The sequence below is a fragment of the Mobula birostris genome, chromosome 16 (genome assembly GCF_030028105.1).
Source record: "Mobula birostris isolate sMobBir1 chromosome 16, sMobBir1.hap1, whole genome shotgun sequence".
Taxonomy (NCBI): Eukaryota; Metazoa; Chordata; class Chondrichthyes; order Myliobatiformes; family Myliobatidae; genus Mobula; species Mobula birostris.
The window spans coordinates 47,434,157-47,461,583 of NC_092385.1; the positions used below are offsets into that span (position 1 = coordinate 47,434,157).

At 38.7% G+C, this 27,427-nt stretch overlaps 1 protein-coding gene across 1 annotated transcript in view; it reads right to left on the bottom strand.

The window, feature by feature from the left end:
- Positions 1-4,437: 4,437 nt before the first annotated feature.
- The window catches only part of apeh (acylaminoacyl-peptide hydrolase), an 83,505-nt gene continuing 60,515 nt past the window's right edge, over positions 4,438-27,427 (bottom strand). Inside the window, exons 16-22 of the mRNA XM_072280615.1 lie at positions 23,583-23,666; positions 22,816-22,896; positions 19,327-19,415; positions 13,250-13,440; positions 10,855-10,957; positions 10,199-10,305; positions 4,438-6,313 (exon numbers count right to left, since the gene is read on the bottom strand). Of these exons, the coding sequence (XP_072136716.1) occupies positions 6,214-6,313; positions 10,199-10,305; positions 10,855-10,957; positions 13,250-13,440; positions 19,327-19,415; positions 22,816-22,896; positions 23,583-23,666 (755 nt within the window). The 3' untranslated portion in view covers positions 4,438-6,213. The remainder of the gene's footprint in view (positions 6,314-10,198; positions 10,306-10,854; positions 10,958-13,249; positions 13,441-19,326; positions 19,416-22,815; positions 22,897-23,582; positions 23,667-27,427) is intronic.

Below are 27,427 nucleotides of genomic sequence, written 5' to 3' on the forward strand. Positions count from 1 at the left end.
ATATCTATGGCACTTGGTCCTGAGTTCACTCCATTTTTGCGGCAAGCAGATGGTGGTATGCGAAGCTCTGGTAATATTAACTGAGACATACAGTATATTCAAAGCAGCAAGGGATTAGTTGCAAACTTAAATGTTAGGCATTTCCCATGTACATAAACAAAACTGAAACATATCCTTCGGATTAAATTGATGAAGTAAATGGGTCATGGAATAGTTAAGTCATGGGCACTGATTTATGATATTGAAACAAAAAGTATGTTTTTTTTGTTGTGCACATGGATGGGTAAAATAGAACTAAATTAAATTACAATATGAAAGGTTCTGTTTACAACTGTAATGAATATTTTACAAAATGTATTGAAATGATAAGGGGAAAGCACAGGTAAACAGGACTGCGCTCACTCAAAGCACGTACTTCTGCCTTGCTACAAAAATGGACACTAAACTTCAATGTATTTTTTTTTGCAACACACATCAAAGTTGCTGGTGAACGCAGCAGGCCAGGTAGCATCTCTAGGAAGAGGTACAGTGGACGTTTCGGGCTGAGACCCTTCGTCAGGACTAACTGAATGAAGAGCTAGTAAGAAATGTTAAAGTGGGAGGGGGAAGGGGAGATCCAAAATGATAGGAGAAGACAGGAGGGGGAGGGATGGAGCCAAGAGCTGGACAGGTGATTGTCAAAAGGGATACGAGAGGATCATGGGACAGGAGGCCCAGGGAGAAGGAAAGGGGGGAGGGGGAAAAAACCCCAGAGGATGGGCAAGGGGTATAGTCAGAGGGACAGAGGGAGAAAAAGGAGCAAGAGAGAAAGAATGTGTGTATATAAATAAATAACGGATGGGGTATGAGGGGAGGTGGGGCATTAGCGGAAGTTAGAGAAGTCAATGTTCATACCATTGGGTTGGAGGCTACCCTGACGGAGTATAAGGTGTTGTTCCTCCAACCTAAGTGTGGCTTCACCTTTACAGTAGAGTAGGCCATGGATAGACATATCAGAATGGGAATGGGATGTGGAATTAAAATGTGTGGCTACTGGGAGATCCTGCTTTCTCTGGCGGACAGAGCGTAGGTATTCAGCTAAACGATCTCCCAGTCTGCGTCAGGTCTCGCCAATATAAAGAAGACCACATCAGGAGCACCGGACGCAGTATATCACACCAGCTGACTCACAGGTGAAGTCACAGGTGAAGTGTTGCATCTGCTCTCAGGATGAGGCTTTTCATTCCAGGATGAGGGAGATGAAAGGGGCTTCCCTTCCTTCACCATCAACTCTGCTCTCAAACGCATCTCCCCCATTTCACGCACATCTGCTCTCACTCTATCCTCCCACCACCCACTAGGAATAGGGTTCCCCTGGTCCTCACCTACCACCCCACCAGACTCCGGGTCCAACATTTTATTCTCCGTAACTTCCGCCACCTCCAACGGGACCCCACCCACTAAGCACATCTTTCCCTCCCACCCCTCTGCTTTCCTCAGAGATCGCTCCATACGCGACTCCTTTGTCCATTCGTACCCCCCCCCCCCATCCCTCCTCACTGATCTCCCTCCTGGCACTTATCCTTGTTAGTGGAACAAGTGCTATACATGTCCTTACACTTCCTCCCTTACCACCATTCAGGGCTCCAGACAGTCCTTCCAGGTGAGGCGACACTTCACCTGTGAGTCGGCTGGTGTGATATACTGTGTCTGGTGCTCCCGATGTGGCCTTCTATATATTGGCGAGACCCATTGCAGACGGGGAGATTGTTTTGCTGAAAACCTACGCTCTTTCCTAGAGAAAGCAGGATCTCCCAGTGGCCACACATTTTAATTCCACATCCCATTCCCATTCTGATATGTTTATCCACGGAATCCTCTACTGTAAAGATGAAGCCACACTCAGGTTGGAGGAACAACACCTTATATTCCCTCTGGGTAGCGTCCAACCTGATGGCATGAACATTGACTTCTCAAACTTCCGCTAATGCCCCACCTCCCCTTCGTAACTCATCCGTTATTTATTTATATACACACATTCTTTCTCTCTCGCTCCTTTTTCTCCCTCTGTCCCTCTGACTATACCCCTTGCCCATCCTCTGAGCTCCCCCCCCCCCACAACACTTTCCTTCTCCCCGGACCTCCTGTCCCATGATCCTTCTCATATCCCCTTTGCCAATCACCTGTCCAGCTCTTGGCTCCATCCCTCCCCCTCCTGTCTTCTCCTATCATTTTGGATCTCCCCCTCCCCCTCCCACTTTCAAATCTCTTGCTAGCTCTTCTTTCAGTTAGTCCTGACGAAGGATCTCGGCCTGAAATGTCGACTGTACCTCTTCCTAGAGATGCTGCCTGGCCTGCTGCGTTCACCAGCAACTTTGATGTGTGTTGCTTGAATTTCCAGCATCTGCAGAATTCCTCGTGTTTACGTACTGTTTTTTTCTTCCTTTGAATAGGTTGGGATGATACTTTGTTCAAAACCCTGTTGACCATTTGCTATAAACTGGTATCTGTAATTGGTTAATCCTGCACAAATTATGCTTAGAATAATTAATAAATTGACTCACTGAAGTGCACATTGCTACTTGCTGTATGACAGAAAATCATGATTTCATATTCAATTTATTGCATTCCTAAGAGTCATTCTTTGTAGTGACCTGTGTCAATCTTATCAAAAATTTGAGAAATTTAATGGCTCCTGGAATGAATATGTCAACAGATTATGTAAATTGGAAAATGCCCTAATCTTTCACCTTACATCTGACCTACAGATTGAATTCAGTTTTTGCTGTAAGTTCATTTAATTTCCAGTACAGTAAATGGTGCTTTACTGTGCAGTTGATCCACTACACCTGGCCACTGATAGATACAGTGCTTGATTTTCTGTGAAGCTTGTAATATACCTTGGTGGAAATACGTGGGAAATACCTGTCCTTGAATTTGCACTGGTTTTTCGATAGTAATAGTTCAATTTATATTCATTTACGATGTTAAAAGAGTGAGAGTCCCCTGTGACCAATTCCTATCAGGCAGTGCAATAGATCAGAGAAATTTCTTGTCATCTCCTTCCATTAAAAATAAGAATTCATGTATTTAATTAATATCTTGGTACAGCTCGATTAATGAAGCTGAAAATGAATTCATCATAAAATAAGTGTTTTAAATAATCACCTAGGAGTAACTCAACATCAAAAATCACTAGATTGACTTAAATATTTTACTGAGCAATTCAGATGTTTTGTTTACTTTCTATCATTTTTCATTAAACGAAATATAACGATGTCCATTACCTACATGCCAAGAGTACTCTTGTAAGGCTGTAAGGTTTTGACCTCCATGTTTACAATCACAATCTGGGGCACAGCTAGTTGTACAGACATAGTTCGTTTCCAGTATTGTACTTTCTAAACCAGTTCTGTAGATCTCTGGCATCTCTGCTTGATATAATTGCACTTAAATTGTTTTTGGTTCTCTCTGCAGGATTGGAGGACTTTGAACAAATGATGCATCAACAGAAACTCTGCGACTAACTATCGGCAATAGGAATCAAATAATTTGTTTCTAAAACTTCACAGCTAAAACCACTTGCCAGTTTATCTATAACTATTATAATTAAAAGGTCCCAAGCTCCTTCTTCTGGCCTACTCAGCCATTTAACCTGTGCATTCCACTCCTTGCGGGAGAGGTGGCTCCTATATTCCTTGCTACCGTACACATTAACTCCTTGCCTTTGTTATGTTGGGGGAACCTTTGGCAGACTATTTTGCCATCAGTGAGTAAAAGGTGAATTTACTGTTTTAAAGCAGTTTTTAATGTTACATTTCACTCTTGGGTGTTTGCTATTTAGGCCAAGTAGATTGGAGAATCATCTATGTGTTTTGAGCTTGATAATAGGTTTCAATGCACAAATTTAACATACCGTACAATGGATTACAAGGGAAGTAAAATCTGAAATAAAGGCAGAATGCTAACCCAGAATGTTAAGCAGCATTTGAGAAGGCAAAAGTTGCAAGCTGATGTTTTAATTTGAGATACTGCACCAAGACAGAGAGGGAACAGGAAAGGAAACTAGTAATCAATCATGATACACGGTCTTGATCTGAAATATTGTCTTACATCTTTTGCCTCCACAAATGCTGCTTGACCTAATGAGTTCTTCCCAATGTTCTGTTTTTGTTACTCAAGAGCAGGGGTTTCCAACCCCTAGGTTAATGACAGATGTCCATGGTATTAAAAAATTGGGAGCCCCTGCGCAGGAGAGACATTGTAACATATCTTCTGGTGTTTTCTTGATTGATACTTGGATGAGTTGAGTACAAGATACATTCATACTGTGTCCACTAACCTGCTAGATTTTGTTGAGCATCTGGAAAGCCGAAGTGGAAAAATTAGACCAAGGCATCATTAGCCTCAATTGAAATTAAGTACCATCCACAGTAAGTTTTACTTCATTTATTCTGTGGTACTGAGAAGTAATAGTTATAAATCATACTTGTTTCACCAGAGATTAACATGTAAAAGTACCAGCAATTAAAAAAAATTATATATTTAAATATTTTTTCCAGACAGCTTTAGTTACACCTCAATCAAAACATAATTTTCTTGCTTTTACTAAAAAACTGATTTTAATTGAATGCAGACATTGTTATTCCAAAATCTTGTTACTATTTGTAAAGGAAGCACCTCTTCAGCCACCGCTTTATACAGATAGTCCAAGATTTCAATAGTCTTTTCTTCTCCAGCCATTTTTTAGGACTTTGGAATATAATGGAAGTTTTTCCCTTTAGTGTGACAGGAGAATTATTACAGAATAACTCTCATAAAACTTTATCAGCTCCTACTGGAGCACTTTGAGATGGCAAGAGGAATGATTAGTCAGTACAGAACAATGGGTATAAATTTTCCCATTTATTGACATCATTTACAAGGAGATCTCCATAATCCTAACAGGAACAGTCATGTGTCAAAAAAGTTGTCAAGGCACATTTTTGCACCAATTTCTTTTCCATCAATTATTTTTGGTGTGGGAAGACACTCCAAGCAGAACCCACTGAAGAGGCTGTGAAAGTCCTTGGAAAGCATTATTAATCCAGTTAATCTATCACATGATAAGAATTTAGGCTTAGATTTAAAGCAAATTACAACATTATTCTTTTCTGCAAACATTAGTGGTTTGCTGGTAGGAATTCCATAGCTAAATGTTGATGATATAAACTAGTTGAACTCAAGTAGTTCATGAATTCTATTTGAACCCTCCAACTGGATTACAGCTGTAAAAATGGAAATTCATCAGTTATTATTTCTGCAAAATTATAAACAACTAAATAAATAATTTTCTTTCAATGTAAGTTAAGAAACCTGTGAACAGCAATGCATATAGGTCAATGCAAAGTGTGCAGGCATACAAAGACTTCACCTGTTCAGTACCAAAAATAATGTATTTTATTTTTGAGGAGCTGTGTTTCCCAGTCTAGTGAGATTTGGTCTGTAAAACAGATGGCAATGCAATAGCAGGCTTTGAAAGGAATGTGATGCCACCCCTGTGAAGTGTACTCAAAAGTAACAAACTACAAGGGACTGTCAATGAGCAACCACGATTTCAAGTGCTTCAGTCATAAAATTAGAAGTCTATTTTAGAGTATTGTAGTTACAAGACCAAGTTATCACTTTTTTTTAATGTTCTTTATATTGTTTGTAGACTTAAAAACTAAAAGATGGAACATTTTCAATATTTTGCACCAGGGAAATGAATTTCTTGGTACATTGCTACTAGTAATACACAAAACAGTGCCCAAAACTAAATGAAACTGCATTATGTTTCTGGAACTTGACCAGAAAATAATTTAGCATGTTTTGGTTATATTATATAAAATATAGTGCAGAAAGGCTTTGCTATTACAAATATGGCACAAATAATTTAAATAATCACTGGCAGTCTACTGAACAAATGATTTATGTGCCACCAAATCCTGCCTCTAAGCAAAGGTAATGATTACTCCGAAATCATGAAATTTTTGGCAGTCTAATGTAATTCAATGTGAAACATTTTCATACAATGGCTACAAAGAGCCCCAGAATAACATATGAAAGACATCCCTAAAATAACCATCTGGAAGACGTCCCTAAGATAACCATCTGGGTTTCAGACCTCATGGACTGCACCACAGCAACAATGACAGCTCCAGCAATTTATCATGCACCAAGATAAATGACTATCTCTTCAATGAAGAATCAGGTTCAGAGATGCTTTACAAACCACAGTGTAATATTCATGAATCCATCAGCCTCTGCATCAACTTTAGACAATGAGTGGTTGTTGTCAGGGTACCATAATAATCTGTAAAACAAGATTTTTAAAAATTTGAAAATATACTGTTCCGCATTTTTATCAGAACATTCATGATACAAATTCATAGGACTAAAAATAAACAAAAGTAAAAAAAGCTAACTGCAGTGAGTTAAAGGCAAAATAACTGTGGAGATATAATACACATCCATAATACATTTCTGTAACAGTCTGTAAACTGAATCTCACTATAATTTGTCATGTTACAGATCCATGTTTATGCTTTGAATTTCATCCGTCATTCTACCAGACCTGCTACAGATCCTCAGCAGCTTCCGCAAAATTTCATTCCTGTAAACTGTTTCCAGACCAGGCCGTGATGCAACCAGTCATATACTCCCCACCATATATCTATAGAAGTCTGTCAAAGTTTTAGATGACATGTCGAATCTTCGAAAAATTCTAAGAAAGTAGAGGTGCTGCCATGCGTTCTTTGTAAAGTCACTTACGTGCTAGACCCAAGACATATCCTCTGAGGGACAGTTTACAAATTGGAAATGAGCCTGTGAACCAAGTTCCCATACCTCAGAAGGTGCCTACAGCCCCACAATTGATATCTCTTGTTAGATACAACTGTTTAATTCTTAGACTGTTTAATTGTTATTTTCTTTGCAGTTCAACAACTAATTGTTTGCTTGTATTTTAAATAGTTCTCATATGTAGTTTAATATGCCACCTAGTGGTCACTGCATGTAAATGTAGTTTTTCAATGTGTCCTCTAGAACAATTTAGTATCAAAGTACATATGTCACTGTATACAACACTGAGATTCATTTTCTTGCAGGCATTCACAGTAAATACAAGAAACACAATAAAATCAATGAAAGATTGCACCCAACAGGATGAACAAATATCCAATTGGCAAAAATCAACAAACTGTGCAAAAACATAAAATAAATAAATTGAAATAAGAAGAAGAAATAGGAAATAAATATCGAGTGCATGAGATGAAAAGTCCTTGAAAATGAGTCTATAGTAAAAGTGAGTGAAGTTATCCCATCTGGTTCAAGAGTCTGATGGTTGAGGGATAATAACTTCCTAAACCTCGTGGTCTGGGTCCTGAGGTTCCATACCTTCTTCCTGATGGCAACAATGAGAAGAGAGCATGGCCTGGATGGTCAGGGTCTTTGATGATGGATACTGACTTCCTATGATAGCGCACCATGTAACATGTTCAATGGTGGGGAGGGCTTTACCTGCGATGGCCTGGGCCGTATCGGGTGTCCATAGCCGGCCGTGATGCAACCAGTCAATATACTCTCCATGACACTTCAAAGTTTTAGATGACGTGCCGGATCTTCGCAGATTTCTAAGGAAGTAGAGATGCTGCCCTGCGTTCTTTGCAATATCATTAACACACTGGATCCAAGAACACCGAGGAATTTAAAGTTGCTGAACCTCTCTCCTCTGATCCCCTGATGAGGACAGGCTAATGAACTTCCAGTTTCCTCTACTTGAAGTCAATAATTAGCTCCTTGGCATTGTTGACATTGAGTGAGAGGTTGTTGTTATGGCACCAGTCAGCCAGATTTTCAGTCTCCCTCCTATATGCTGATTCGTCACCACCTTTGAATTGGCCAATGACAGTGGTGTTGTCAGCAAACTTAAATATGGCATTGAAGCTGTGCTTAGCCTCACAGTCGTAAGCACAAAGTGAGTAGAGCAGGCAGCTAAGCACACAACCATGTGGTGCAGCTGTGCAGATGGAGATTGTTGTCATATGTTGTTACATATGTATGATTTTGGAAGCTTCTCTTGGTACTGCATTATTTGAATAAGTGCGTTCTCATTAGTTTACTCTTATCTACAAATCTGAATGAATTTTCCAAATCTATGGGCCTCACCACAAAGTCAGTGCCATCTTAATTTTAACATCTTAGTCTCTATCTTGCTACTAGCTTCTGCTCCTATGACTATTTATTTCAATTTTCCTTTGTTCTATCAGCGCATAATGAAACAAACATGAAGCAACAATTTTTGTGCTTCCTTCCTGACATCTGAGAGAAGCTTGGATTAAAACATCAGAATCCAACACTCTGGTCTCCTCAATGCTCTTTTGTATATACAGGCTTTACATAAGGTGGGCATTCGTAGCTGGGGATTTGTGCGTCATGTTGAGGTCCATTGCCATACAACTCACAGCTCACTACAATTTCAAGTTCTGTATCATCCACAGATTTGGAAATTATGTTTTGTACACCTAATTTCAGATTATATCTTGTTGCATTTACTGTTCAATAGGCATCATCATCCAAATATTAATATTGATGGAAATATCAACAGAATAGATAATTTTAGTGTTAATCTCTGTTCAATCAACTCTATAAATCATTAAATATATACGGTACCATCAGAATAATTCACTTTACTTAATATCAGTAGTTTGAATTTAAACATCCAAAGCACATTCAACTTCCTTTTCCCTCACTAAATATTCTTCGTATGGTACAACTCGGATACTATTTGTTTTAGCTGTACTGACCTAATGAATGCTCCGCTATAAATGAATTACATTATCAGCAAAACATTACAGGAAGGTAGATTTAAAAACTGTTTATTAATTGCAGACTCATGTATTGGATTTGCTTTAGATGAAAGTAAGAATGCAATAAGGCTTTATAAGGCATTGGTCAGACCTCACTTGGGAGTATTGTGAGTAGTTCTGGGCCCCTTATCTAAGAAAATATGTGTTGGCAGTGAAGAGGGTCCAGAGGAGGTTCACAAGAATGATTCTGGGACTGATAGGGTTAATGTATGAAGAGCATTTGATGGCTATGGGCCTGTACTGGCTGGAGGGTAGAAGAATAAGGAAGATCTCTTTGAAACCTATCGAATATTGAAAAGCCTAGAGTGGAATGGCTGTGGACAGCATGTTTTCTTTAGTGAGCAAGTCTAGAAGCAGAGAGCAACGCCTCAAACAGAGGGACAACCCTTTAGAACAGTGATGAGGAGGAATTTCTTTAGCCAAAGGGTGGTGGACCCGTGGAGTTCAATGCCAAAGATGGCAGTGGAGGCCAAGTCATTGGGTGTATTTAAAGTGAAGATTGATTAGTAAGGTCTTCAAAGGTTATGGGGAGAAGTCAGCAGAATGGGGCTGCTATGATGGAATGGCAGAGCAGACTTGATGGGCTGAATGGCCTAATTCTGTACCTATGCCTTATGGAATTACAGCAAGGGAATTTTTTTACTCAGATTAAGGCCAGCATGGTAATGTAGCGGCTTGTATAATGCTTTACAGTGGCAGCTGTAATATCAGGGCTCAATTCTCACCGCTCTATGGGTGGAGTTTGTACTTTCTCCCTGTGACCACATGGGATTCCTCCAGGTGCTCAAGTTTCCTCCCATATTTCCACTCATGTACATAGGGTTAGTAAGCTGTGGGCATGCTATGTTGCAGCCGCCCCAGCACATTCTTGATGCAAATGACACACTTCATAGTATGTTTTGATGTACATGTGGCAAATAAAGCCAATCTTTAATCTTTAAATATTCTTCCCAAGAAGTGCAGTAATAAAATGTCACTACAACTTTCCTTTCGGCTTGTACTGCAGAAATATTGTCTTGTAATGTCTGATCAAATTGGTCACATGGCCAGAGGTTATTTATAGCAGAATCTTTCAAAATGGATACCATACACAGAATTCTGCTGCTATATGATCAAGTGGCATTTATGGCAAAGGAAGTGCAACTCAATTATTGTAGATTTTCCTCAGACCTGCTCAAATTCCTTGGTGTAGCTAGGGGGCATTTTCAAGATCTCTGTACTTATATTCTATAAAATTTACCATTACTTAAAAATAAAACTTATGCCACAATGCCATCTTCCAGTCTTAACTAGACTAAACAAGTATTAAAAAAATCAGTTTCCATACATACCTTACAGGAACCCCTCTGGCTTTCAATGCCCGATAGAACTCAAGGCCTTGACTGGGATGAACACGTTTGTCTTTCTCACCTAGCAAGATCAACACTGCTGATTTTACCTGGAGGAAGCAGAAAAATGACATGCACAGTTAAAAACAGCCTGCCCTACTCATGAGATGATGTTGACATAAACTCACAACATGAAGTTACCCGAGATTTTCAAATCTCATTCAATAGCTACAGAGTATCGAGTAAGGAAAAATAAATGGGAAAGCACTCTAATCTAAACCTGTGCATTTGAATGGATAGAAAGTTCTGCACTGAGAAGCTAGCTATGGTAGCCTAATCAGAAAGAGATTGGACACTGGTTAAAAGTTAAATGAAGTTCAATGTCCAGCATGGGCATCTTCACACAGCTTTGTCCAAAAACAGGTCAATTGTTTTAACAGTCCTGAAGAAGGGTCTCAGCCCAAAGTGTTGACTATTCATTTCCATAGTCGCTGTCTGGCCTGCTGAGTTCCAACAGCATTTTGTGTGTGTTGCAATTGTTTTAACTAGTTTCAATTTATAAATGCAAAAAGCAGCAAAATAATGCTGACTTCACTAACAACCAGACTGAAGAATATCAAGCATGCAAGGCTTGAAATGAAGAAATGTGTAATGCTTACTTGAGAAGAATATACAATTGGTGATTTGCTCAACATCGCTTCCAACAATACTGGAGTTGGGAGCTGATCAGCAGTGTATTCAAAACCAGCTTCCACTGTACACCTAAAAAACAAAGTAGTTTGGGTTTTATTCTCAACATTTTAAGTTAAAAGCTGCCTACCCATTCAACATTGTTGCACTAAATCTTCAGCATAGTATTGTTTAATCATTCTAATTCTCACGTCATTGACTTCAAATTATTAGGAGTGGAATGATACATACTAGAAGGAAATGTGACCATATCAGTTTAACTCCATGATGGACAGTTATTACCTACTTATTACCAATGTGATTTAGGCATATTTCAGACATAGGTAGAATGAGTAGTTCACTGTCAACCAGTTTTGTAGACCCAATTAAAAATTAATAAAGCAAGAACAATTAAAGCTACAAATCACAAAATAACTTAAATAACATACAAGAAGGCTTTGAAATGTGGTCTGAAATGTGTCTCTGTAGCGAATGCCAATTCATCTTTCAACCTTGCTTGATTTGTTAAACCACAAGTCTCTTCATCATGCAAAAGAGATAACTTATATACATTGAAAATGAAATGTAATTAACTATATTTAGCAAAGGTAACCGAATACTGCTCGATATACTATGGCAACATCCACATCTTTTGTCTACCTGCAAGTTCCTGATTAAAGCAGATAAATGAAGTGCAAGGCCTTCATGTCATAAACAGCAAGCCTTAACCCAGAACTACTTGCATAAATCATGCCTCAACACTGATTAGTCATTAAACTGTCAGAAATTGAGGATTTTGTGAATGTTTAGAATATTCATAAACATTGAAAAACATTCAAAATCTTAAAACAGGGTTTCTCAACTAGGGTTCCGTGAGAGAGCATGATAAAAAAAACAAAATTTCTGAACACTGCGCAATGCTAGCGCTCACAGTGGTGGGCAGTGACCGAGCAGCCCCGTAAGCAATCTCATTAGAGATCTCTCAGCCCAGTAGGACCGTGTTTATTTGGTTGAGTTCATTCTCAGTTTTTGACACGAGATAGGGGAGGCTGTTGATAATTGGTGAGTGCTATATTGCATGGAGGGAAAAAAGGTAGGCTGATAATTGGTGAGTGCTGTATTGCATGGAGGGGAAGATGGTAGACTGATGAGGAATGTGAACAGCATTTTCTGAGCATTGAATGGACTCACTCAACTTGGGATGTGACGTCAACCTCTCCCTCCCGAATTACTTCCCCCAACTACCCCTTATGCACCCTTTACTGACGTATGGGAGTAAACAAATTACTGATGTAGTAGAAAATTGGAGGGAAATGCTCATTCTAAAGGAGGGAATTTTTACACACCACAACTCAACTGCTGGCCTGCCGCATTGCTGTTGTAAATGTTGCAAAAGGTGGATTGTGTTGGTTAGAAGTGAATTGTATTGTAACATTTTTGCATTTTTTACAGTTTTCTCATTTAGTTATTTATTATGCCATTCTTTTTTAAATTTTATTAATCCCTGCAGAAACTAGCCTATTTAGCAGACATTTTTCAAGATATGAACCAGTTGAACAAGTCTCTCTAAGGCCCTGGAGAAAATGTTTTGACTTCAAGTGACAAAATTCTTGGATTTTAAAGCAAACTGAATCTTTGGAAAAATCATGTTGCAAAAGGAAATCTTGAAATGCTTCCACTGTTGCCTGGACAGAAATTTATTATGTTTGCCTTATGAGTTTTTAAAATTTATTAAAGGGAAAGAAAGGTATTAATTTCAAGAAAGGTAAGCTAAGCTTAATTACATGCTTTTTTTTCAAGAAAGGTTGGCTAAAATTCATTCTCTACTCAAGAGAACAGTGACAATTATTTTTGGATTATTATATCTACAACGTACTGACTATGCTATTACATCACGAGCTGTAGATGTAATATTTTTTTACGCAGCGGTTCCCTGAGACCTGAAAATTATTTAAGGGTTCCTCAAAGGCAAAAAGTTTGAGAAAGATTGCCTTAAAAATTAAAGAAACTAAGACTTAAATATATTTAATATACTCAAATCAAAATGTATTAATCACTGAGACTCATGGCCACACTTCATGGATATTTCTTTCCACTGAAATGAATGGTGTCACTCAACCTGCAAGAGTATAATGTCTATTTCTCAGTATAAATTCTGGGCAAATGCAGGAAATCAGTGCTCTGATGCTGGATTTAAAGCGCTACACAGTTCAATTGACACTGCTCAGACTTTGTTCAGAAGAGTGGGACTTCTTTTTAACTTATAGTCCTCCAAATCTGCCTAAATATCTAAAACCACTTAAGAAGGTGTGAAGACTTTTAACAAAAACACTAGGTTAACATGAAAAATATATTATTCTTCCCTCATCCTCAAGCAGTACTTACCAGTCTGGAATATCTGTCGTTCCTAGCATGGAAGCAATGTTAACGACAGGATTCCTAGCTACACAGGCCTTATAGAATTCAGGGTACTGCCCAACCAGGTGGCTAGCAAGAAAACCTCCATGTGAGCCACCCATGACGAAAACCTTTGAGGTATCAGCAAACTTTTCCTTCAGTACAAATTCTGCTGCAAACTGAAATAAAGTGAGCATTTAACTTTCACTTGAAATTATATAACAAAACAATGCTTGAAATCTATCCACTATTATAATTTTGTTACACAAGCAATGAAACAGAGATATGGTATCAAATACGAGGAATCGTACTCAGAAATAAAATCACATCCATGGCTACCATGCATAAGCAGCTGAAGAAAAAGATGAATGGCAAAACATGGCCTACCAAAATCCTAAAACAGTTGCTTTGATTCATGCACTGGGCCAAAAACTAACAGCTTTTGACCATATATTCATTAAGTAGCATGGTAGTCAAGCCGAACTAGCAGTAAAAGAATATTTGTATTTCCAAAAAGTAACTGATGTGGTATCACATCAAAATATTGCTCCAAAAAATAAGGACCAATGCTTCTATTTGAGCATGTATAGAAGAAATGTTAAAGAGTCAGAAAGAGGGAGTTCCCAGACTGGCAAACTAATAGTAGCACATTTATCAACATAGGGCCTGTGCTGTTCACAATTACATAAATAAGGTGGATGAAAAAAATGCAATATCGTGAAATATAATGATACAAAGTTAGCTAGTAAAGTGAGCTGTGTGTAAAACACAGTGTCTTCCGAAATGCAGACAGGTTAAGTCAGTGGGCAAGAAGGTGGTCAGTGGAATACAATGTGGTAAAGTACAAAATACACTGACAGAATATTCTGCTAAATGGTGAGAAACCAGTAACTGTTTAATTATAGTGATTGGGGTGTGGTGGTTGAGGAAAGGCAGAGACTAAAGATTCGGGCACAATTATTTAGGAGGCAAATGATCGTTTGGCTTTTATTTCAAGGCACTGGGGAAAATTGAGGACATGAGGTAACTAGATTTGGAGTCAGCACAAAATATATTTACCAGACTGATTCTTGGAATGAGGTGATTACTTAATAAAGATGAATGAGAAAACTGCTGCAGTTTAAGAATGAGAGACATTCTTACTGACAGGATTCTGAAAGTGATTAGCAGTGCAGATATTGAGAAGATGCTTCCTCTAGTTGGAAACTCTAAAACCAGAGGATATAATCCTGCCTCTACTTCTTAGTTTATGTTATATTCAGTGTTTACAGAACTCTTAAGAAAGCAACAAAAACATTATGAGTTTCTCTCTTTAATTTCTTGAAGATTTCAGGATATACTTCTGCTGCATTATGAATTAAGCAATGCTATTTACTAAAATCGCAATTTTTCATCATAAAATGTGACATGAAGAATCAATTCAAACATGATAGATGATTGCAAATTAGAAAAGTCATTCAATCCAAATTTAATCATTCATCCAGAAATTCTAGCTTTGATAAATGACATTGGTTCTTAAATGATCCCATTTTCCTCAACTCCTCTTTAGTTCAATACAAATAACAACTACTTTGTAGTCAGAATAATAGCAAGATATCATCCTAAATTTGGTGTTAAGCAGGTCCATTTGCTTCTCAAGTCAAATTTCTAATATCAAGAAACAAACTAATATCCCACCCCCGATTCCAATGGAATGCATGCTTCCCTGTTCTGTCTCAATAATCATAACCAGTCACAGAACCATTAATAGATTCAGTAAATTTTCACTTAATTTGTACTTAACTTTGATTATCGAAATGAGTATTTTTTTTAGGCTTGCTCATTGCTGTGCTGATTGGACATCCCAACTGAACATCTCTAATAGTGGCAATTCATTTACAAAGAAAGCATTTGACTATGTACTTTATAATAGCAATGCCTGCTCTTATCCTTGTCTATGGCAACAGACAAATTCCTGATATATAATTAGGAATGAGACCTTGCAATGATTCACATTCCTTTAACCAAAGGATATTGACATAAATTATGATATTTAATCTTCAACTGAATTAAAATAAACTGAAAAAGATGAGACCAAGAAATAATTCTGGTCTGCAGTACAGACATGCTATGACACAGGCTATTCTTTTATTTGCTTTTTCAAAGTTTGAGTGTAATTCATCAAAGCAATATTTGCTAAGTTCACACACAATAAATTCAACATGCATTCTATGAAAACCCTAAACCAGACCAAATTAATGTTTAACTAGAAAGTTCATTTGTTAAAAATACTGTTTATATTGCTCTGGAACAAACATAAATGAAATAAATTTGAACATCTGCACTGTTGAAAAATCAGTTACAGGAATTTTGATGACAAATTAAGTATGTTTTTTCATGCTGAGAATGTTTGAATATTTAATTTTTTTGATGTATGGCTCATTTAACCTTGCAGGATGTTCATTTCATTTTTATTTTGTTCATGCAATTAATAGTTTCAGTTTGGAAATTGAAAACAACAACAAATAAAACTTTTTAAACATGTAATCAATTCAGATTTTTATAGTAGTAAGGAATAGTCAGCCCACAACAACTTTCTTCAGTCTTCAAAATCCATTTTCTATTTTTTTAAATCACCTACTAGGGTTCCCAACCTTTTTATGCCATAGACACCAGATTGGGAACCCCTGAAACTCCACGGGTCACTGAAACAAACCATTTAGCCCCCAGTAGCTATCAACAATTCTATGTCCAAAACTATCAGCATCAGCTTACCATCTTCTTGTATTTGTATTCTTATACTGATACATAATTGAAAACATCTCTTTGTATCCCTTCAGTATGTAGTCTCACATACTACTTTCATAAAGACTTTCGTGGTCTCTTGTCACCTCAAAGCACTTTCAGTCAAAGTATGTGTTCAGCAAGATGGCACTGGCGACCAACGGCGACATTTTGCAGACAGCTCACAAAACTACTAGATACTCTAGAAGATATACTTCTTCTGAACTGCGATCACTGCAGTCTTCAGCCTGTAATTTCCTTTTTAAGGATGTACTTTTGAACTGACTAAATGATTTGGCACTTTTACAATCTCCTGTGGATTCAGCATACTAGACTCTCGAAAGTGCAGGCAGCCATCCCTGGGGCTGGACAAAGCAATCGAGGCCTGATAGTGGAAGATAAACAAATGGTTGGTACCATTACTCCGCACTCATTAAAATGTTGAGCAAGATTAAGATCATAAAGGATGGAGGTGAAAAATGAACAAAGTTTTGAAAAGTCTCCCTCTCTTCTCGTTACTATTGTTGGGTGGGAAGTGCAGGAGTCTTGGGTCAGGTTCAGGAGCAGTTGTTGCCCTGCAACCATCAAGCCTCTGCACATGCTTTACTCGCTTCCAGTACTGAATGGGCTCTGCAACTGTGCACTTACTTCTGGGGACTCTGCAGTTCATGTTCCATGTGTTTTTGTTTACTTCCTTTTACTATTTGTGTGATTTATCCTCTTTTGAAAATTGAATATGTGGCAGTCTTGTGTGTGTTTTTTTAGTGAATTCTATTGTGTTGCTTTGTTTTGTAAATATCTGCAAGAAGATGAATCTCAAGATTGTATGAGAGACACATACTTCGATAATAAATTTTAACTTTGAACTTTGGATGTTGTAGTATAGTTTATTATATAAACTAATCTGATTCACAAAAAGTTCAAAGGTCAAAGTGAATTTATTATCAAAGTATGTATACATGATCATATACTACCTTGAGGTTCATTTTCTTACAGGCATTCACAGGAAAACGAAGAAATACAATAGTATCAATGAAAACCTATACATAAAGATAGATAAGTTTCGAGAGAACAGTGGTGTTGAATGCTTACTTGTAGTCAATGAAGAGCATCCTGATGTAAGAATCTTCATTGCTCAAATGTTTCAGAGCTGAGTGATGAGCCAATCAAATGGCATCTACTGTTGTTCTGTTTTGAGGATAGGCAAATTGAAGTGGATCCATGTCATTCTTCAGGCAGGAATTAATGTGATTCATGACTTACCTCTCAATCAATTGCATCACAGTGGATGTAAATGATACTGGGTGTTCGTGATTGAGGCAGGTTTACATGCTCTTCTTAGGTATGGGTATAAATGAAGCCTGTTTGAAGAAAGTGGGCACCTCAGACTGCCAACATGAGAGGTTAAAGATATCAGTAAACACTCCAGCCAGTAGATGAGAACATCTCTTCAGTATGTGGCCAGGTACGCTGTCTGTGCCTGATCCTTTCTGTGGGTTTACGCTCCTGATGGTGGTTCTCCCTTTAGCCTCAGAGACTGAAATCACAGGGTCATCAGAGACCGTGGGAGTTCATGATGGTGCCTCCATTCCTGTCAGACAAAGCAAGCATAAAAGCCATTGAGCTCATCTGGGAGCGAAACTTTGTTGTCATTTATGTTGCTTGGTTTTGCTTTGTAGGAGATGATGGCATTCAAAGTCTTGCCACAGCTATTGAGCATCCTTCAATTCAACAGTCGTGCCCTTAGGTCCTCTATCTTGCTCTCCAGTGACTGTACATTAGCTAGTAATATGCTAGGGCGTGGTGGTCACATACCCTGTCACTTTAATCCGGCTTGAAGTCCTCCTTGGTGCCCTCTCTTCCAGCGATGGCAGACATTTGTCCACTTCCAGGTGCTGTATCTGCACTCCCGAGAGTCAAGTTCACCGAGTCCTTTAGGAGATTGGAAAATTGCTAGTGCATTTAGACGATTCAAAAATGTGTTTTTTAAAGGGAAATTACAGGCTGCAGATTGTAGCAATAAGAGTTCAGAAGATGAATATCTAGTAGTTCTGTGTGCTACCCACAAAACATCTCCCTATATGCCAGCACCATCTTAACATATAATTGAATCACCAAGGGATAGTAGGAGTGAATGCTAGGAGTGTATCCTTTAATGTCTTGGTGATTCAATTATTTATCTAGAGACTTCTTACATGCTGTGAAAAGTTTTCCAAATCATGTCGAATACCAGGAAAAAACTAAATGCTAAATTTCATATCAACAGAAACCTACATCCATTGAATCCCATTATATCATTAGTTTAGACCCAACGATTTGTTTACAATGCTTAAATAATGAAATCCAACAAGTGCCTTGAACTTATAGGTAGTCTTAGAACTCACATCTGCAAATAACTTCCAGCATGTGAGTCATTTTTATTTATTAATTCTCTCTACTAGCATTTCCACTTGATCTTGGTATAAACAACAAAACAAAGCTCTGATGTTAAACAGTTGGTTGTGGACTACAGGAGGAATAGAGAGAAGCTAACCCCCATTGACATCAATGGATCTGGGGTTGAGAGGATGAACAACTTTAAGTTCCTCGACATACACATCATCGAGGATCTCACATGGTCTATACACATCGGCTGTGTGTTGAAAAAGACACAACAGTGCCTCTTTCACCTCAGACAGTTGAAGAAGTTTAATATGGGCCCCCAAATCTTAACAACTTTCTACAGGGGCACAATTGAGAGCATCCTGACTGGCTGCATCACTGCCTAGTATGGGAACTGTACCTCCCTCAATTGCAGGACTCTGCAGAGAGTGGTGCGGACAGCCCAGCGCATCTGTAGGTCTGAACTTCCCACTATCCAGGACATTTACAAAGACAGGTATGTAAAAAGGGCCAGAAGGATCATTGGGAACCAAGTCACCCCAACCACAAACTGTTCTAGCTGCTACCATCTGGGAAACGGTACCGCAGCATAAAAGCCAGGACCAACAGGGTCCAGGACAGCTTCTTTTACCAGGCCATCACACTGATTAATTCACAGTGATACAATTGCACTTCTATATTATACTGACTATCCTGTTGTCCATACTATTTCAAATTACTATAAATTGCACATTGCACATTTAGACAGAGACGTAACATAAAGATTTTTACTCCTCATGTATGTGAAGGATGTAAACAATAAAGTCCATTCAATCAATTAGATCCATATTCTTCATTGGTCTGGATAATGTTTCAATACATTTTCGTGAAATATACTCTAGCTTCTGAGCATAAATTACCCTAACTGAACAGTTCTTTACCTGCACATCTTTCACATCTTGGCTTCCTACATTCCCAGGCAGAGAGAAGATACTATCCTGTCCAAAGCCAGAGGACCCTCTGTAGTTTACTGTAGAATCAAAGAATTACAGCTACATTATTTTGAGGGGAGTCAAAATGCAAATACTGCAAATCTGATGTCCAACAATAAAATCTTTTGTTACATGCTTTCCATGAAGCCAAATATCTCAAGATAGTTCATAAGAATTCTTCAAACAATTTTGACATTATTCTATAAAAGGACATGACAGAATTTTGTTTCAAGATATGCTTAAACAAGGAATATAGGAAGGTGGAAAAGTGTAGTTTGGAGAATGTTGGAAGAACAGTTGCCACTGGTGCAGCAATTACATTTAGGAATGATCTAGAGGTCAGAACTGAAAGAGTACAGATATTCCAGGACTGTATGACCAAATAAGATAATAGAAATGGGGAAGAATCAGATACACTGGGATTTAACATAAAAGGGTGACAATCTTAAAAACTGGAGGCTGCTTAACAGGTCAGCTAGATTGGGGGAGCTGAGGAATTGGACTCAAACAGAATGTTTGGGTGATTTCGAGTACACAGGATATAAAGTGAAGGAGCTTAGACACAAAAGTATTGAAATGGTCACATGGACATAATCAAAAGACAGAAATGAGGCTTTCAATAACAGATTAAATTAAGCAGAGTGGAGAATGCAATGGAGACAGGTATCCTTGGTAATGATGCAGATTTTTCCTCCAAAGTTCATCACTGTGTCAACAGTGATAACAGTTTTGAAAAGACTCACTCAGTTTCAGATGGCAGAAAGGCATTAGAGACAACAATGATAATGACTATCATCTTCAATACTGTCATTTGAAGGAAATAAAGACAAATGAACCCTCTTCCTGAAAAACACACACAAAATGCTGGAAGAGCTCAGTAGGCCAGGCAACATCTATGGAAAAGAGTAAATACAGGTTTCCCCCGCCATCCGAAGGTAGAGCATTCCTATGAAACGGTTCGTAAGCCGAAATGTCGTAAAGCGAAGAAGCAATTACCATTTATTTATATGGGAAAATTTTGTGAGGGTTCGCAGACCCAAAAATAATCTACCAAATCATGCCAAATAACACATAAAACCTAAAATAACAGTAATATATAGTAAAAGCAGGAATGATATAATAAATACACAGCATATATAAAGTAGAAATACTTTTCCACAATCATTACTGCACTATTCTCCGTAGCGAAAATCTCACGCAAGCGCCGTCGGCAGAAAATCTCACGCAAGCGCTGTTGGCAAAAACACGGCGCAAGCGCTCTCCAGTAACCTTTAAGCTATGAAGCTGCCAAATCATACCAAATAACACGTAAAAATACACAGCTTATATAAAGTAGAAATAATGTATGTACAGTCTAGTATCACTTACTGGAATCGGGACAGCGCCGAGCACACTGATGATGGTGTGTTAGACTGAGTCATCGCAGGTTGGGGTGGTGCAGTGGCCCCCACCCTCCGGGCCACCAACCGATACCGATCCGTGAAGCATACAGGGGTGCAGCGGTAGCCGGGAGGCACACAGCACATCTTTAAGAAAAAAGCCAAAACAAATATGCTAATTAATTAGGTGCCGCCTGGCACGTAATTGTCGGCCTAGATCAGTGCCGATTTCCGATTGCGTCGTCTCTGATCTGGGCCGACAATTACGTGTCAGGCGGCACCTAATTAATTAGCATGTTTATTTCGGCTTTTTTCTTAAAGATCTTTCTTGTGTGCCTCCTGGCTACCGCTGCATTCTCCGCGAATCGGTATCTGACTGGGGCTTGGGGTGGGGTGGTGGGACACTGGGGTGTCATCTCGTCATCGTCTGTTTCCATTAGAGCAGGCGGCTCATCTTCTCCTATGACTGCCCGCCTCGATGTCGAAGGTCGAGGTTCGTCGTCTGCTGTGGCTGATGTGGAAGGCTTGCTTGATTGCTGAGCCTCGTGCATTTTTCTATCACATACTTCTTTGTAAGGACTCAAACCACCTTGCAAATATCCCCTAAAACTACGTACCCTTTCAAAATTAAAGTCATACTTTATCATTGCAGCGAAAATCTCACGCAGTTGCTTCACGTTCAGTTCGCTACTGCATTCGGTTTCCATTGTTATCCTCTTTTCTTCCAATTGCATCAGCTCTTCATCTATCAGATCTTGGTCATGGGATGCCAAAACCTCTTCAACATCATGTTCGTCAGCTTCCACAAGCCAAACTCACTTTGTCCTTACTTCGTTCACCACGATCGAAATGTTTAATTTTGTTTAGTTTTATGCTAAGTGTAACACCCTTACGAGCTCTTTTAGGCTTTTCCAATACCTTAGAACTCATCTCGCTAACGGCTGCTCACAGGCACGTGTTTAAGCAATGCTGGCGAGAATCCGGAGAGAGCGGCGGCTCGGGGCGTGCGCTGCTTTTTTTTCCCTAATAGTGAAAACACCTTCTGAAAGCGAAAACAGGGTACTAATGTAGGTCTTTCGTAACAGTAAGATTTCGTAAAGCGAACGTTCGAAAAGTGGGGGACACCTGTAGTTCTGGCTGAGATTGAACATCAAAAGTAAAAGAAGAAAAAAATTGGAAATGTGTTTATTAAATCCATCAGAAACTAAGTAGTGGAATTAATAAAGGAGTTGCCAACTAAAGCAAAAATCCACTTTTTTAGTTTCTGATAAATTTACTGCATATTTCCAATATTTTTTTGCTTTTACTTTTGACATTTTGGGAATCAAGCACAGATAGTAATTCATACTATAATCTTAATATGCATCCTAATAAAGGATCACAAAAGGAGATGTTTCCAAAGGTGTAATCCCACACCTGAAAATTACATTCCTACAAACCAAGATGTGGACTGCTTATAATAAGGAAGATTGTTGACTTTTAACTATATATCCTACATGCACTATTTGTCCTGCAATTTACACCACACCACTTGGTTCAGGAACAGTTATTACCCTTCAACCATCAAGCTCTTGAACAGAGGGGATGACTTTATTCAACTTCACTCACCCCAGCACTGAAATGCTCCCACAGCCTACCGGCTCCCTCTTAAGAACTCTTCGTCTCATGTTCTCAATATATATTGCTTATTTATTGTTACATTTTTTTTTTGTTTCTTTGTATTTACAGTGAATGCCCACAAGAAAATGAATCTCAGGGTTGTATATGGTGACATACATCTATTTTGATGATAAATTTACTTTGAAATTAAACCCACTTTCTATGTGTGCTACACCACAATACACTCTAATCCCAGAAGTCAACTGATCTGATCTTAACAGTTATTTACTATTCACTCTGAAGTAGTGTGAGGAAGGCAGTTCATATACCTTTGAGAAAATGCCTTCTTTAGACCATGCACCACCCAAGGATCTCCAACTTAAAATGAAATGGTTGGTTTACACAGTATATAATCATTTGAATTGAACTCAGCATTTGCAAGAGGACAGTGGCTACTTACTCAGTAAAACCGCAAATCCTAGTCTGCACAGAGTGACAGGGTATAACATCCATTCCGCTGATAAAACTGAATGCGGTCCACCTACACAGCATCGAAGAGTGATTAAAATTTTAATCTATCGTTTTGGTTAACAATAATAAATTATTAAATATGCTGTCAACTACACAGGGATAACTTGACTGGCTTTCTTCAGTAAACCTCCATACATAAACGAGTACTGATCTGGATTTACTAGAAAAAGATGTTCCTCAACATCCAATCAAATTTTACAAAATAATGAAACACACATTAACTTCTTTAGATGTATCCTCTGTAAATGTTTAAACCAGCTCATTCTCTGCAAAAATTTCCAGTTTCTTTGCATCAGTTTAAACTTACTATCTCAAAACAGAATAGTCATCCCTCTACCACTGGAAATCAAGTTGGAAACAGAGTGCACTTCTAGATTGCTAGCTATTAGACACTATTGTCTAAGTACTTATTGTCCGTGAGAGATGGGACATTATAGGAAAGTCCATAATGGCTGCTCATTACAGGTCTATTCTGGGACTCCAGTCTCATTCAATCTCCAATTTTATTTAAAATAAATTCAATTATACAGAAAAATCTAATATCTTGTCAATACAGCACAGTGACAAGATAATATCGAGGACAGGAATTTATTATTAGAAGTAATTTCACTGGTCTTCAAAGTGTATGGTTGACCTGTGCATACACAGGTTCATTTGTAAGCCTTCAACAATGTGTCCACAATTATGTTAACTCACCATGTGGCCAGACAATAACTGGAGGTGGAGAGCCTTCCTTTCTTTCATCAGGCATCAAAAGGATGCCTTCAAAATCCAATGCAGCTGAGTGAAAAGAAAAGAAACTATTGAAACAGAAATTGCAACAGTACACCAGCAATACCGATTATCTCCTTCACATGTGATAGGCCCATGCTCCGTTCAGATCAGTCAAGTGGCTGGAACTTGAGTTTTTCCGGCAACATCAAATTTCTGCATTAACATGAAATTGAAGTCAAATATTTATAACAAGATACAAAGCCAAAATTTACCTACTTACATTCACTTTATTAGGTACATCTGTACACCTGCTCGTTAATTCAAATATCTAATCAGCCAATCATGTGGCAGTAACTCAATGCATAAAAGCATGCAAACATTGTCAAGAGGTTCAGTTGTTCAGACTAAACATCAGAATGATGAAGAAATGTGATCTAAGTGACCTTGACTGTGGAACGATTGTTTGTGACAGACAGGGCGGTTTGAGTCTCTCACAAACCACTGATCTTCTGGGATTTTTATGCACATCCGTCTCTAGAGTTTACAAAAAATGGTGTGATAAACAAAACAAAAAAAAATCCAGTGAGTGGTGGTTCTTTGGGTGAAAACACCTTGTTAATGAGAGAGGTCAGAAAAGAATAGCCAGATTGGTTCAAGCTGACAAGAAGGCGAATTCAAAAGAACAGAAGTTACAACAGTGGTGTTCAGAAGACGATCTCTGAATGCACAACACATCGAACCTTCAAGTGGAGGGGCTACAGCAATAGAAGATCATGAACATACACTCAGTGTCCAATTTATTAGGTACAGGAGGCACCTAATAAAGTGACCACTAAGCACATATGTGATTTCCTACAGTCAAAATCAACCACTACTAATTCCAGACCCATTCAGTGTTTACCAAAATATATACAGTTGACAATGAAGAAAATAGATAATTCAACATTCTACAACTTTTGTTTCACCAGTTCTGAACCAACAAAAATCCAAGATTTTGCATTAAGGTCAAGTCTGATTGAATGCAAACTCACTAGGATTCTTATGCACATCAATGCAAATAATAAGAGACTATTTAGTTTACTTTGCCTCTCATAGAATCAGAGTAGGTGAGTTAGGCCTCCATTGATCAGATTTGACCATGGATACTATGTCTGAACTGACTGGATACGTAAGTCTGGGCAGTACAATATAGAGAGCAAGCTGTTGCCCATGTAGCAAGCTCCTCCTCTCTACACATCTGATTAACCCAAAGGAAAGGCAGAGACCAATACAATTTGGTACCAGAGGTGTTGCAGGAGTTGCCAGTCAGCATTGAACTCAATGTAGGACTGTCTTAGGGACTCCAGCTTCAGATTTTTCCCTTGGAGTTTATTCCCAAAGCCTTCCCCATGTGTGGGTATAACCGTAAGGCAGCATAGGTTTGAGATTAGAGTTTTCCTTCTCCTAGGTGAGCTGCCAAGCATGGCCGATGAGCCCCATCTGCCCGAAGCAACTGTTTTTAAGGCCCCAGTAACCCGCCTTTGCCTCTTCTTTTGTCAGTAGAAATAGTTCCTGTTGGGTTTAGTAGCTAAGCCACACATGAAGGCCAGGAACTGGACTTGGTTGTCAGAGGCTATCTGAGTGATAGAGTACTACAGCCCAGAAATAGACATTTAGCCCATTAATGATGTGCTAAGTCATCAATCTGCCTAGTTCTATCAACCTGCTTCAAAAGAGCAACTATTATACCAGTACCCAGGAAGAGTAGTGTGAGCTGCCTTAATGACTATCATCCAGTAGTACTTACATCTGTGGTGATAAAATGCTTTGAGAGGTTGGTCATGGCTAGAGTCAACTCCTGGATCCGCTGCAATTTGCCTATCACAACAACAGGTCTACTGCAGACACAATCTCAATGGCTCTTTACGTGACCTTACATCACCTGGACAATACAAACACCTATGCTGTTCGTTGACTATAGCTCAGCATTTAACATCATCATTCCTACAGTCCTGATTGATAAGCTAAGTAACCAGGGCCTCTGTACCTCCCTCTACAATTGGATATACAACTTCCTAATCAAAAGACCACAATCTGTGTGAATTGGTATTAATAACGCTTCCTTACTGACAATCAACACTGGCACACCTCAGGGGTGTGGGCTTAACCCACTACTCTACTCTCTATATAACTATGACTGTGTGGCTAGGCATAGCTCAAATGCCATCTATAAATTTGCTGATGATACAACTGTTGTTGGCAGAATCACAGTTGAAGAAGGTGTAAAGGAGCAAGATATACCAGCTAGTTGAGTGGTGTCAAAGCAACAACCATGCACTCAGCATCAGAAGGACCAAAGAGTTGACTGTGGACTTCAGAAAGCATAGGACAAGAGATCACAAACCAATTCTCATAGAGGGATCAGAGGTTGAGAAAGTGAGCAATTTAAAGTTCCTGGGTGTCAAGATCTCTGAGGATCTAACCTAGTCCTAACATATAGATGCAGCTTTAAAGAAGGCAAGACAGTGGCTATAATGCATCAGGAGTTTGAGGAGACTTAGTTTGTCACCTAAAACACTCGAAAACTTTTAGTTTTAGTGGTGCGCATTCTGACAGGCAGCATCACTGTCTGGTATGGGGGAGCTACTGCACAGGATCAAAAGAAGCTACCGAAAGTTGTAAAACCAGTCATCTCCATCTTGGGTACTGACCTCCATAGAATCCAAGACATCTTCAAGGAGCTATGTCTCCGAAAGATGGCATCCATCATTAAGGACCCCCATCATACAGGACATGCCCTCTTCTCATTGTTACTGTCAGGAAGAAGCCTGAAGGCACACACTCAGCAATTCAGGAACAACTTCTTCCCCTCTGCCATCCAATTCTTAAATGGATATTGCACCCATAAACACCACCTCACTTTTATTATTTCTGTTTTTGCACTATTTTTAATTTAACTATTTTGTATAATTTTTTTACAGTAATTGAAATTGATTTACTTAATTATTTTTTCCTATATCATCATGTATTGTATTATACTGCTGCCGCAAAGTTAACAAATTTCATTACATATGCCAGCGATATTAAGTGCGATTCTGATTCTGTACCTCGACCATAGCCTTCCATAACCCAACCATTCATGAACTAATCCAAATTTCTCTTAAATGTTTAAATTGACCCCGCAGCTAGCATTTGGCCTAGCAGATCATTCCTCAACGTCACAACCATCTGAGTGAAGAAGATCCTTTTCATGTTCCCATTAAACATTTCACCTTTCACCCTTAACCCATGACCTCCAGTTGTACTCTCACCCAATCTCAGTGGGAAAAGCCTACTTTGCATTTACCCTGTCTATAACCCCACATAATTTTGTACACTTCTAAATCTCTCAATCTTCTATGTTCTAGGGAATAATGTCCTAACCTATTCAACCTTTCCCTATAATTCAGGTCCTCAAGCCCCAGCAATATCCTTGTAAATTTTCTCTGCATTCTTTCAATCTTATTTACATTTTTCCTGTAAGTAGGTGACCAAAACTGGACACAATACTCCAGACTAGCTTCACCAACATCTTATATAATTTCAACATAACATCCTAACTCTTGTAATCAATACATTGATTTCTGAAGGCCAACATGCTGAAAACTTTCTTTACGAACCTATTTAGCTGTAATACCATTTTCAAGGAACTATGTATCTATATTCCCACATCCATCTGTTCTACTGCACTCCACAGTGCTCTACCGTTCACCGTGTAAGACCTACTCTCGTTGGTCCTACCAAAGTGCAACACCTCACATTTGTCTGCATTAAATTCCATCTGCCATTTTTCTAGCGAAAAGCTTTGA